Raw genomic sequence first — 14,728 nt, 5'->3', positions numbered from 1 at the left:
AATTAAATCTAGATTTATTCAACTTTGTTTCCAAAGCAAGTATTCACTTGCTTCCTAATTACAGTACTATTCAACTGCAGCTGAAGCAAGAATTCAGGTGATATTCTGAGTAAAGGCTATTTCATGGTTCAAACAGCTGCTTCACAAAGAGGACATTCATGAAAAATCACTGCTTTCTGTTGTGAAAACATGATACTGCAGACAAAAGTTGCTGCCATTCTTAAATAGTCAAATGCATGTATTTTAATCATGTAATTTCTTACATTTATACAATACATGTTTTGCTTATTTCGACAGTGTCTGAAATCTTGGAAAATGTACATTTGCATGACATCAACATGGAACAATTTTGGTAGCCACAATAAAATATGTAGTCACATCTGTATTGAAAGTGTTGTTTTGCAGAGTTTTTACATAGCAAACAGAATAAGGAAAGCAACCATCAAACAGAACAGTCCCATGGCTTCAGACAGGGCAAATCCCAGGATAGCATAGGAGAACAGCTGCTGCTTCAGAGATGGGTTCCTGCAAACAAAACCAAACAGTCAGAGTATGTATCAAAAAAACCAAACAAAAACAAAGGTAGCACCAAAAATTGAACACGTTAATGTGAGGAAATGTCACTATGTTGAGAACAAACCTAGCATAGCCGATGATGAGACTGCCAAAAACTGTTCCAATTCCAGCTCCAGATCCAGCTACTCCGACTGTGGCGGCTCCAGCACCAATAAACTTGGCAGCGGTGTCAATGTCCCTGCTGACAGCACTGGTCTGAAAGCTCCTCAATGTGACCTGGGTTATGGGGCTCTGTGGCATCACAGCAACACTGCTCTGAAGCAAGAGAAGAAACTGTAAACATTCACCTGCATAACTAATTCCATGAGACTTACGGCCCTCGACTAGCATAGCAAACAGTGCAGAAACAGGTGGACTAGTCATAGGAACTATTGATTTAACAAGCACTACTCCCATTTCGTATGTTTTTTTAACATTTTTTTCAATACCAAACCCAAGCTAGTGTAATGCTTGTAATATACAAATATCACACTTATTAAAAGTAAACTTTATAGTGTTTAAATGTTTGTCCCTTTTGATTTTTAAGTTTCTCACTTACACCAGGTCAAATATGAAACTTACGTACTGGGGTCTGAACATTTGATTGAGTTAACCAGAACAAATCAGTTCATCAAGTGTAAATTAGCAGTTAGTAAAATGACAGCTGCAATCCCAGAGGTAAGCCTGCATGTCCTCTTACCTCTGTTTTGATCTCAGGCCTGGACAGCACAGAGGCAGAGAGGGGTCTGTAAAGAGCCCGGGAACCAGTACGGACCTGCAGTAGCAGCACAGATACGGTTAAGATTTTGTTACACATCCCATGCTTCTTAAGACAAAACAACAGTTCAAGGTGTCATTCAGTGTACTCAACACACTATGTGACCTGTCAAATTCAGTAATATGTAGGTACTTCATGTGCTATTAAAGTAATTTGTACATAGTGTTGAGATTTGTTACTCCATGTCACAGTAAAGCTAAAATTAACGTTGAAATGTTATTAATGATCGATCCAGCTATAGTTTTAACCGGTTAGCAGAACGTGACTAACAGCACAGGCGGCTGTGTTTGAATTTTCACGTGAACTCTGCACTACATTAGTCTAAAGGCGGCCGGTAATGACCTTAGCTAACGGCCATCATTGAGTGCCCACAACAAGCTGTACTGCTTTTCTAAAGATAACGTGACATTGCACGCTCTATTCTAAGTAGTACAGCTACTTTAGTTTAGAATAAAATCTCTTTTAATTCTTTCGATGCTTTGGCGCTATCTAGCTGGCCTGTTGGCCTAGTCTGCAGATACCCTTGCCAGTCAGCTGCAGTCAAGTTCAACCATAGGCCCATCGGGATTCTAAACGGATACGGTGAAAGCAGGAATTAAAAATGTACAAAACGGTAAAAAACTAATGAAAGCAAACTCACCAAGGCCGGCGTAGACACGAACTTTGCACAGGCGTACATCTTACTTTAGGTGATTTTAACCGGTTCGGTCAAGTCTGGTTGAAGCCCGGGTCTTCCTGAGGAAGGGAGAACAGAGATAAGTAAGGTCAAATCGGTGAATAAACGCCGCGCAGAGAAAATAAAGGCATTCGCAGGTGCATTCACATCCATTCTGCATGCTGTGCTCACATATGCGCTGTAATGTTAAGCTAGGAGAAAGGATGAAAAAAGATTTATATAGGAAAGGATGTTCATTCAAACTGCCATTACACACTTACCGACTGCAGAGGTCGAACTACAGTGAAGGAGTGCGCATGCGTGGTGTGATGTATCTAGAGGCCCGGATGATGACAATGGAAGGTTATTTCACTGAAACTTTATTTAACATCAAAACAGCGGCAAGACAAATGAATTAGTGTGCGCCTTTAAAATCAGTTGAGTTACTAACAGTCGACCTTTTTCATTTTACTCCTTTCATCCTGTAGCTGTACATGTTATTCTAAGTTTTATATGAATATACTGCCATATACTGCTCTTTTTTTTAAATCTTTACATGTTTGTTCAATTCCAAATTGTTTGTTACATATCTGAATACAGTGGTCGACCCCTTATAGAGTTTTAAGTCCTACTATGTGTTTTCTTCTATTGGTCTGGGATTTATTATATTAAATATCGTTAAAAAAAAAAGCTAGCCTACTAGCATGACCTTTAATATAAAATGAGACCTTTAGTTCGAAAAAAATTTTTTTTTGAAACAGTAAACATCTCTTATCTACAAATGCTTTAGTAACCATATTTTATTGACAAAACAACTTTTTAATCAAGGTCGTCAGCAGCACGGTTGTGTTGAATCTATTCAGCAGCAAGGGATCCCTGTTTCTGTTTTCTCCAAGGAATTGATTCTTTGTTGTCATTGATGCTTATTGACTTACAGTAACTTTTTTTTAAGGTCTTACAAGTACATGTTGGCAATACATCCTTTAATAAAATGAAGCCAAAACAATAAATTAAGTGTGGCAATGGTGAACACATTGATGTAGCTGCAATGGAAGCACCAGAACAAGAGGAGTGTGTGTAAAGTTTGTTGTATATCCTACAAAGACAAATAAAGTAATTCACTAACAACATCTAACTAGCAATTAATAAAAGCGGAAGGAATAAGAACATGATGCAACACAATATGCCAAAAATATTAACAGTAAACCTGCCACAACACACACATAATTCAATTTATATACATTCATTTAGTACCCTAGTGCCTGCTAGGATGGTTTCTAACAGTCCTTCCTGATGTAGCTGCAATCACACAATAAACATTAAACCGATCAAATAAATGCTGATTATGGTTTCAACTCTACTTTCTTGGTCTTTTTGAATTGGCTATGAATATGTGAAGAGGCAAAGGACACCAAGTTAGATTTAATGACAGAAGTCTGGTAAGATTTCCAATATAATTGAAATAACATTGCCATGACACATATCTGCAAAACAGCTCGAAAAACAAGTGCACAAAGTGAGCATTGGTGCAGTTTTTAAAGGCAGTGTTCTCACACAATATGTGTTTTCTGTTCTGTATGTTATGTATATAAGTCATTGAGTCAAATGTCTTCCCTCAATCCTCACTTTACTTTTAAACATAAACATTTGCATTACAGTACTGTGGACGAGAAAGGCAATATTACAGGACTCATCTTTAAGGACTGGTTTGGTGATATTTTCACCCTACTAAAATGTATTTCATTGTAGCTACAGTGTAATATTAGTGCGCTATTAAATAAAATAATTTGACAGAAGTTTCAAACTACACTCCTGTAGCTTGAGTAATAAAATAGCAATATAGTGTTTGTTTTATGAAGGTAGGCCCCAGGATCAGCAAGATGTCACTTTCAGTCATTTGCATGTTTTTCTCTAAAAAGATTTCAATTTGTCGTAGAGACCCAAGTTTCCAAAGATACAAGATATATCAATATAGATATTTGTATACAAAAACAGGGAATATTTACATTTAATGGACTAGTATGGTTATAAAACCCTGCAATCTTGAAACAAATTTTGAAAATAAAAATTTATGTTAACATCAATAACATAATGTCAGATAATGTGAAAGTCAAACAATTTTTTCAAAGCTAGTTAATCAAAATGGCTAATTGGCAAATCTTTGTATCCTTAGCATTTTTTAATTTTGCATAGAATGTAATTACAATCAAACTCTGAATTTAAGGTGTGAATAGGTCATTCTTATAATCTCTCTAATTCATAAACAATCTTATAATATATAGTACAAGTTCTCCGGAATTATGGGAGAAGCTTCAGTAGAATTTTATTCCATACATATGTATGACTTAGTGATAATTATAAAATTATTTCTAATTCATCTTTAAACATGTATTGTCATTCAAATTAAAACTGGTACGATTTATTTAGGAAAAGTGTAAGAAGCAATGGCTCGTGTGATCATGAACACTAACCCATGCATTGTTAAATGTTGCTGCACAGACTTTAACTGTGGGAACAAAAGCCTTCTGGAAATTCTTGACTATGGTATTCCTGTGGGCCACATCAAACCAGGAAATCATAATCTAGATATAATTAGAAATCCAACTTATGTGCTTCCTTTTCCTGTATATTTGCTTGCATGAACAGTCCAGAGCATTTTATTTTAAATCTGTTCCGTCTGATATGATAGCACTTATTTTACGACATGTATTTCTAGATTCTGGCTTAGAAGAACAGCACAGGGGAGTATCAACATGTACATGTACAACACGCATTTTTCTTACCAAAAGTTGCCTGCTGTTGTCCACTACTGTCACCTGTTGTGGTGTGAATTTAACAGTCTGCCCAGAGGGACCGGTGGCTCGGCATTCTTTCTGTGCATCACACAGGCTGATGGTGGAGCTGCAGTCTACCAACACCGGGTGTATTTGTAATCGTGATGAATGACTCCACAGCAGCTGGTCTGTGATGGAAAGGTAATGAGCACAGAGAGTCTGCCATAGTAGCGCACTGGCTTTAAGGGAGGAATGTCCCAGTGGCTCCTCAGGTATGATGTTTTCAGTTTTACTGTGAAAGTGAAGTCATAGATTCCTGACCTCATGAACACTGACTAGAAACAGTCAGTACATCATGTTGTGAATTTCCTTTTTGCTTTAATACATTCACTTTTAGTCTATACTAGTCTGTTTTATTATAAGAATTGTTCTGTAATGTTTATTTTCAGCCTTTTGACACGGGATATTACAGGTCTTTCGTTTTCAAAGGAAAATTTCAAATGATTAAATTTGTTATACTGTGTTAATGATAATATATGCTAGTATCAAATTTAATTAAAACCATACTCTAGTAAAGCAAAGTTCAGTTATTATCATTAAATGTGTTATATCATGACCAAATAGCTTGAAGTATACTTGTGGCGACCAAGAACAATGCCTTTTCAATGTAGATCCAGCAGAGGGTGCAATAGGGTGCAGTAATATGATCATAGCCTTTGTTGCTGGGGTCAAGGTAACTGCACAAAGGAGGAGAAAAACAGAGTTGCAATTCAATGCGTTTCTAAAATTCCTAATGGAGTAAACAGAACCAAATATTTCTTGCTCTTGATGCCACATACCTTTCATATATTAAATTGTGTTACTAGACCAGATTTTAAACCTCTAAACCTTTCTAAAAATTGTTAAAGTGCACATTAAGATTTATTAGAAAAACATTATCATGATAGATAATGACAGAATTTCACACGGCTGATTTTCTGGTAATGCATTTGTAAAATGTAAGAATGCATTGTAGGTAATGCAGATTCTTATAGGTCAGAGGTAAGCGTATGATAAAACATGAAGATTTACAATACATTAATTGCAAGACAGCACATATCAAAGTGGCCGTTAACTACCTGAGGTCAATGTCATACTGTCTAATTAACCGGCCAGTGGCTGTGTGGTCTTACATGGCTGTGGAGAGAGCAGCCAATCTCACGCACCCCCCCCACTCTATACCCACCTTTTACTTCCTCCCATTCAGAAGCACGCACGCACTCCCTGTCTGAGTTCTTGCATAGAACACTCTGAGACATTCCATTTGCATGCCCGCCCCATCAAGCTGGATGCACTCAGACTGGTAATAAAAGGCATTGACCCCCTTAACCTTTATGAATTACAATTTGTGCCTGCAGCACGTCCTGTCAGAGGCCTCAGAAAACCAGGCACCTCAGCCAGGGTGTGTGCGTGTTGTTTTGCAGTTGTTAAGGAGAGGGGAAAAGGTTTTTACAGCTCCTCGTCGGAGCTCCTGACAAGCAGGGAGGAGGCGGTCTGACAGCAGAAGCTGGGTAGGGAGGGACTGCAGCGCTGCTGATGGCTCCATGCTAATCTCCATTCCTGGATGCTCTACGAAACTACCAATGCTCCATTCTCTGTCAAGACTGAGGATACACAGCCTGCAGGGCTACAATTCATCTGTGTTCTACCTGTGATTTCTTACCCTCCCATACATCAGGAGAAGCAGAGAATTTTTTTAAATTATTAACTGCAGCCAGTAATGAATTAAACAACCTCTTACTGAAACATCTGGATTTTTGATTTCAAGTTGTTTGTATTGATGGCAAAATAATAAATCGTCCCAAATAACTTTTTAGGAGCAAAGAGGAAAACGTAACATAGGTCTAATACAAGATGAGGACCACTCCTATTGACTTGCAGTGGTAAGTTTAGCTTTAGTTTTTGAGGAAGAACTAAGAATAACATTTATTTTGCAAGAGGGACTGACAAATTTGGTGATAAACATGAGGAATTTGAAGGAAAAAGGAAGTATTTCTTTCTAAGAAAATCATCTTATTTTTGAAGTAAACAATCAGAACACTGGAAAATACATTGAAGCATAGAAACATGATTGTTTTTCTTTGCTCAGGAAAGGTTTATGTTATGGAGATGTAAAAAGTCAGCAACACACACACACACACACACACACACACACACACACAGTAACATTTTAAATCCCTCAGAGGAATGAGTATCTCTAACTTCAGTCTGTTTTGCAGCTAATTCCAGAGGTGACATGCATAAAACAAATTCTTTGTTGAGTCAAAAAAGTATAGCAATTAGTTTAAACTTGATATAATCTGCTTTCTGTAACTTCAGTGGCTGCACATAACTTTTTCTAAGAATAAAAGGTTGTGTTAAGGGCATAGTTGATAATTATATCTGTGATCATCATACACTATACACTGATAACACTTGTAGTTTTATTCCTAGAGCAAGCTGGAGAACAGGTGTAACATCAGGTAGAAACTAAATCCAGGTCACAGGTTTTTAAGATTTGTGTGCAAAAACCACAGCTGAAAAGTCTCAGCTTGTAATTGTGTAAATGTAAAAAGAATAAAAAATGTTAACTTGTGTGGGTCGTACAGAGAACCCGAGAACCCTTTTTACTGAGTGTAGACAGCTTTCAAGCAGATGGTCCAGTAATCCACAGTAGGCATAGATAGGCAGATCTCTGATGCTGCTGGAAATATTCCTACAGAAATGCACCAAGTGCTCTTTATCTCTGAAAGATTTAAAGGACATTAGCATTAACAAAATTGATTTCTCAACAAATCTATAATAACACTGATCTTTCTGCTGCCGTCGAGCCAAGCAGTTAGAAGTGCTCTAAGAAATGCTGAATGTTGCAGCATCATTATCCTGACTTTTAAGCTAAGTCTGTAACACCTCAGTATCTCCCCAATGCCCTACGCTTAAGAGTTTTTAACTGCACAGTGCAATTTAACAAAAGAAATCTTTAACAGAAGTATTATAATGCCAATGTTGTCTTTTGAAGTTTAAAACTGACACTGTGTTCTGTCAAACATTAGCGTGAACCGAGCTTTATTCCTTACTCTGTTTAACATCAGGAAATTCAGGCTGTGACTGTGTGAACAGGAGCGTGGCTGACAGGGGCAGCCGTGCGATGATTGGTTTACGGATCTATGCTTTCTCTAGTGACTTCAAGGTCACAACGATTTACATTCAAATGGCTTATGACACTTTAGTAAAAGCCAACCAAAGCTGATGACAGGGAAAGAAAAGGAATCGGAATCTGGTTGACCTCATACTGTGGACCATCACTGGGATGTACGTCGTCTGTTTTTATTATAACACTTAACAAAGACATGCACGTTAGTTTTAGCAGACAGAAGGTTGTTAAGGACGGCATATGGAGAATGGATTTGATAGACAGACAGTATATGTTGCACACAGTATAGTAGTTTGGAAGAATGGTGCATTTCAAGCTCCAGTCAAACTGCAGTTACAGTCTACTACACAAAAGAGCAATTAAATATGATTTAAAGGCCAATCTGTAATGGCAGTGTGCTGCCCCCTATTGAAATATTATTGCCCTACTACTTACTGTTTTAGGTGGTGATTTAGCGTATTCTAGCCTTGACAGAGGTGTTCTATCAAGATTAGTTTAGCTAAGTTATCACTCTGAAATTAAATGACTTAGTTTTGATTTAACAAGCAATTTACTGTTAAATATGTGGAAATAAGAATACAGAAGCTGTAAAACCTTTGTTTTTGTTCTTTTAATTAGTATAGTTAAAATAATGATTGATCTAATATTATTCAGCCCCCTTTTCATCAACATGCCACCCTTTAACTAATGTGAATATTCCCAAAAAAAACCTACAAGAAAAGATAAAAATGCAGGCTTTGTTTCATTTATTGAATAAAATATGATCAGAACAGTGGATATGGGACTTATTACACATAAACTGATATCCAATTCAATGTGTACTTAGTACTCATATGGAACGCCGTTGATTTTTATGGGACACATATGGCTGCACTTTATTGGGCTCAATTAAATCGCTTTAAACTTGGATTAACTTTTTCAAGTGGCAATCTATTATACAGCATCTCCTTAGTTTAAGCCATTCACTGTGTGTCTGATGCAAATGTCTCCTAAGCACCGATCACAGACTGGGGTGTCAAATATGAGGCTGTCACAACAATATTTACTAAAAGAGCCCTTCCTGTCTTTAATGGCGTGACCTACATCCCAGTTCAGAGAGCTAATAAAGGCAGTCTGGTGTAGGTCCTGGAGCTGCACAATGTCACTCACAGATACCCAACTCAGCAAGATCCGGAATGCTCAATTAGTTGATTTTATAGGTCCCATTAATATGCATTAACTGTTTTTCCAATAAAAGAGCACAAACAGTCACTGTTGATGATGTATCAGCTACGTAAACCCTTTTTTTAATTCAACAAAAGAATATTTATCTCACAAAACAGTGGTAAATTTATATTGTTTTAGTATTTTTGCCAGCTAATCTTTTTCAACTGTGACTATTTAATGCTTTAATAGAATAGAATAAAGTAGATATTATCGGGTTTTCTGGACTTATTTTGGACCTTTGGTTGAACAAAACAACAAACTTGACGTGAATTTACATTGCCTTTACGTAGGTAAAGGTATAAACATTCATCAACAAAAATTTATCATTTCCATAGAATTACTCCTCCAGCCTTAGTGCCGCTTTTGAACCAAAACAGATAGCTCAGCACAGAAACTTCCACAATCTGGTTCCACTCCTCCCACACAATAAACCGATCTGGCACCCAGAAAGCTGAATCAATCATGGCACTTTATTATCCTGTCACTAGTCTGCTTCCTGCAAGTGTGTTTACCCTGTCCATGGCCCTCCGATTGTGGCTGTTCAGTGTACATTAAGACTGACATAATTGAGATTGTGGGCGACCGAAAGGGCAGGGCTCAACCTGTTGTCGTTAATCTGTCATATTGTCGAGAGTCACAGCAACAGTGACCTATAGGAGGCTTTGCTGATCGTGCTTTGTTGTTTGTGGCACAGGGCCTCACCTGTTTTAAGTTTATTGGTTTGCCACCAACGGAGAATCCAAAGAAAGTGTGATCTGTTGCCCAACCTCTGACTTCAATTTCTCTGCGCTGGTCTTAATCCATGTGAGCTACTTTATGATTAGGAGTGCCACTCTTAAAACTCTTCATCATGATTTAAGTGATTAAGAATGAGACTGGGTTACTTATTTTAAAGTGTTATGATGAAAAATAAGTTGAAAAACTCAAAGGAGCACACAGCCATGCCCAGAATAATGAAAACTTAATACTGTTCTTTGTAATATACTAAATTATGCAAGGAATCTATTTAAATTAATTGATAATCCTTCAGCTGGCAGCAGTCTCTCTTTAAATTAGATTACTGATGGCTATGGTGAAAATTCGCCTTCATTTTGTATGAATTAAAGCTCTGGAAAAGCATTTACAAAATAACAAGATATAAATGAATGCAATCGTGCTGTTGGAAAAGGTGTTTTTTACAATCACACAACATATTAGAAATAATAGCTAAATCTGGCCTCAGCGGCCTGTTATTAATTACCTGGCAAACAGGATCTGTCTGTTTTTAAACTGACTTGCAGTGGTGGCAAGAGATCACCAAAAAAAAATTTAACAGTAATCAAAGTACATTTCTATCATAATAATTCTGATTGTCACCTTTCTCAAGATGCCTCACAGCAGCACAACAAATCCTACTTTTTCTTAGGTGCCACAATTTGCTGCCGTTCACATTTCATATTTATGTTATTTAAAAGCAGAGTCACACATGCATTTCAGATTCCAGTTATTTCTGGGGTACAATGTGATTTATTAAACACGGAAATATGATAATGTTGGCATGAAGTTGAATTTAATTGCTACTCAGAGAAGATGTAGCTTCTTAAGCGTAATCTGTGGCATCTTCTGTGCTGAGCAGCACGATACTTTTACGCACAGTTAGAAAGATACAGCAGCACTAACACAGAACCCCTAGAATGTTTTAAAAACATCATGCATGCCTTTTATCCAGCCTTGATTTTTGCACTGCAAAAATTCACAAATTTCAAAGACAATCTAAGTATCTGGCTCTGTCTTCACAACGTGGCTTCTTTTATAGCGGGGGGTTATATCAGCCTGGAGACCCATAAGTTATGAAATGTCAGGATCCTATGCATTCTAATTGAGTGTGGAACAGTTAATGGCTGTGGAAATTCAGCCGCTTGATGTCTTATTCCCTTGTGTGCCGTTTCACAGCCAAGCCCATGAGCCTCAATTAAATGACAAAATGGGCCCATTCTTGAAAATAACAACAATAAAAACACAAGCCTATATGGCAATAATATCAGGTCTCACCTTGAATCAACAATGGTCACAGCTTGCAAATGGCTAAACAGAGACACTGTGAGCAGAGACAGTGGAGCCTATGCGAGATGTTTCTTAGCAACTTAATATATGTGAATATACAAAACTAGGACTGAAAATAACTTATACTTTTATTGTGTAGTAAATTCATGTGTAGATAATTTTCTCTGAAAAATAATTAATCATTTGTTCCATAAAATTGCCATTACAACTTTACAATGCACACACAGCTTTAAAGTGCTTGCTTTTTGACCAGGAATCCAAAACCCCAAAATATTTACTTTAAATACCATGAAAGAAATGCAAATATTTGCATCATTTTTGCATCAACATTTGTGTTTGAAATGCAATTAACTGTTTAAAAAAAGATTTTCTGTCAATCATCTAATCAAGTGATCAACTCTTTCAGCACTGTACTTTTTAATTTTCTGGATTTATTTATTTCCACTTCAAACTGGCATTCAGCAGGTAAAGCTCGGCCCACTGTACCCACAGGACTAGCAGAAGTTTCTACAGACTCAGGGCCTACTTTTTCTACCAAACTGGATCATGCCCCAAAATATATCCCCCCCTAAAACTTAAAGTTACCTAGGTGTTACTGAGTGAAACTTTTAAAATACAGAATCAATACCACCTAAACCTTTTCCCATTTTCAGCAGATGTCTGCAATCTATAAATACACATGAAGCATGTCCTATTAAATCCTGTGATATGGTGAGGGGCTAAATATTGACCCAATCCTGATTGGAGTAGATTTTTTCACACCCTTGCTTATTGTTTTTATGACTCTCTGACTTTAACCCCTTTACTGCTTCACTGATTTCATGCAACAAACAATAGCTTTTCAATAATTCAATTTATAGCTTGCCATAAATGGAATTCAAAGGACAATGCTGTTGCAAATGAAGGCTCCAGCACCACCCTCGTTGCCAGAGGAAAGAGAGAATATTTATTTTACGGTTGCCTCACATTCCCATTAAAACGAGGAAGCTAGATTTCCAAGCACGTGGTACTGTAAATGTAATATACAGAGTTATACACAAAGAGACAGATGGCAGACTGAAAGTCTCATGTGGCAACATGCAATGGAACCACTGCAGCCACTGCCAATGAAGAAATCTTCCCAACACTATCCAAGTCCAGTTTAGATCTATTAATACATGTTCATGTGCATCTATCATGTGTCTGTTTGCACACAAGTTCATGTGGGCAGTGGTATCCTGACACACGTGGCCACATCTCATTCATCATTCATTGTTAAACCAAAGCCCAGAGAAGTGATATTGTATGTGGAAATGGATTAGACATTAGACACAAGCACAGAAATAAATTACTTTCCTATTTATTTATCTAGGCCTTCTTGTCAATCATGACAATAATCAGAACTAACTCATTGAAATGTTGAGAAAATGAAGAATGCATTCCTTCCAATTTTCAATTTGGAAGTGGCAACTATGGCCATGATGAATGTGTGAATAGTCCATTTTCTTCCTCTCATTTCTCCTAACCTTTCCTGACAGTTTAGATATTGCCTACCTGGTAATTTGCTCTGCAATAATTGTTACTGTGAGATTTCCCCCAGCTTTTAACAAGGATTCTTAACACCCTCTGTAGGTGACAAAATGCAGTTACAAACACAAGCGCCCCATCGTGACTGGTCATCAGCAGCTGCCACCTCCATTCTCAAGCCCCAACTGGTTCCATTAACGAAATAAACAAATGACATGGAGACAGATTCTGCAAACATTTGAGGCAAATAAAACTTTAATTGAAAGATATGAAGCTGTTTTATTGATTAACAATATCAGTGATTAAAGTGTACGGCTGACATTTTTTTTTCCAGGCTTGCTGTTGTTCCCTCTCAGAAATCATTTATTGTAGAGTGGCCCAGTTTATTGATAAGTACGTTTGATGAATGCAGATGTAGCTGTTTGCAGAGCCGTCTTACTGATGGAGCGATCATATTTTGCGAAACACCAGGGCTCAGGCAAGAACAGCTGCTGCAGCTCCATCCACTGGGATACCATGTTTCACCACCACCCCAAGTGCACATACATGCACGCTGCTGTAAAGCTGCAACCGACATATTCACAGCATCCTAACAACTCTATGAATTTTATGACACATCACCAGAGCGCTCTCATCTCTGTCCAGCACTAAAACCTTAATTATTGGACTAATTGCTATGGCTATATTCATCTCTCTGTTAATCCTTTGGTGATTACATTTTATGCTCAATACCACGCTTATCCTTTAATTAAAAGGATTATTAACCTTTAAAATGGAACCATTTGGGATAAACCATCAAACCTTAGTGTCAGGGCATTTCCCCCCAAAAAACTAGCTGAGAATGAGCTAAATTACTTCAATCATAATCAGGATACTGTTAGGCTGGTCAGATGTCTCATAGCTGCATTATATGTTAGCCTTTATAAGGAACTGACTTACAACAGATATTTACCATCATCCATATCTCCTTCCAATTAAAGTCTACAGGATGCTGACACATAATAGTACAGTTCTGACAAGAGAGGTTATCAATATCCTGAGAACAAGGTAAAGGTGTGAATAAATAAAAAGAGCACTAATTATAACACAGGGAGTGAGATTTATGAAGCCATTCACCTTCAGCATACGTGAGATCAAAGTTCAAAATGGAGCATGATTGAGAATCACTGAAGGTCTTAAAAATTAAGTGTGTTTCAGGTAATGAAGAGGCTGGATTGTTGTGGTTGGAGTTTCACAATGTCTCACTGATGTACATAAGGCCTTGTCATGTGCCCCTGTGTTTAAAGCAGTAAAAAGAGACACGCATGAATGTTGATACATCAGCGTTACTAGTGCTGATCACTGCACCATTGTTTCATCCGATTAGTACCTTGCCATATCAGTAATGCAACAGAAGTATTTGGCACCACTAAGGCAAACATGAACTATGAGCAAGAGACCATGATACTGAACTCCACTCGGCTGAGTCAAGCATTTAAAATCGAGAGCTGTTTGCCCATGCCAAAGCCACGCTGCATTATCCAGAGCAAGTCTTCATTTGAATGTCCTAATTAGTTAATTAGTTGGTGGTTAAGGACGATTTAAGCATCTCATCAATCTCTCTATCTCTAAAAATAAACACCCTGGGATGGTGGTGGTGAGTCATTAGAATACTGATGACTGTGGGAAGTGTCAGTGAGAAGGAGAGGTCTGCTTGTGACACTCCATATTTCCACAAACCACCCGGCACCATAAACAAGACTAAAGAGCCACTGCTGTGAGCATTGTATGGATGACAAGCCAAGCATAACATAATGAGTTTACAGAAAGTCTGAGGAGTTCAATTAATATTTTTTCAAGCGTAGCTTTTGGGATCCATTTACTTGTTTGTCACTGATGGAGGGAAAATGAGAATTAGACATGAGAATGAAAGTTGTTTTCATACTCATAAATTAGCAAAACAAGTTTATTTTAATTACATCAAAAGGTCATTTATTAAAGCCGCATTTTCACCCCACTAACCTCCTTAGTGGTCATGTGGACTTTTAACAGTTACTTTG

The 14,728-nt window shown here is 37.5% G+C and overlaps 1 protein-coding gene across 1 annotated transcript; it reads right to left on the bottom strand.

Annotated features, from left to right (window-relative positions):
- Positions 1 to 217: 217 nt before the first annotated feature.
- Positions 218 to 2,337, bottom strand: atp5mc3a (ATP synthase membrane subunit c locus 3a). Its single transcript, XM_067515890.1, has 5 exons — positions 2,270 to 2,337; positions 1,974 to 2,068; positions 1,256 to 1,330; positions 641 to 831; positions 218 to 525 (listed from the first exon to the last, which is right to left on the bottom strand). The coding sequence occupies exons 2-5, from the start codon at positions 2,010 to 2,012 to the stop codon at positions 411 to 413; spliced, it is 420 nt and encodes a 139-aa protein (XP_067371991.1). The 5' UTR covers positions 2,013 to 2,068; positions 2,270 to 2,337; the 3' UTR covers positions 218 to 410.
- Positions 2,338 to 14,728: the final 12,391 nt, after the last annotated feature.

This window comes from Channa argus, chromosome 9 (assembly GCF_033026475.1).
Source record: "Channa argus isolate prfri chromosome 9, Channa argus male v1.0, whole genome shotgun sequence".
NCBI lineage: Eukaryota > Metazoa > Chordata > Actinopteri > Anabantiformes > Channidae > Channa > Channa argus.
This window is presented reverse-complemented; position numbering and strand designations above follow the sequence as displayed.

Excerpts from the sequence above, each read along its gene's own strand:
- atp5mc3a (XM_067515890.1), bottom strand. The coding sequence starts at position 2,012 with ATGTACGCCTGTGCAAAGTTCGTGTCTACGCCGGCCTTG. Across the intron at positions 1,331-1,973 it reads TCGTGTCTACGCCGGCCTTG|GTCCGTACTGGTTCCCGGGC; the intron begins GTGAGTTTGCTT and ends CTGCTACTGCAG. Across the intron at positions 832-1,255 it reads GGCCTGAGATCAAAACAGAG|AGCAGTGTTGCTGTGATGCC; the intron begins GTAAGAGGACAT and ends CTCTTGCTTCAG.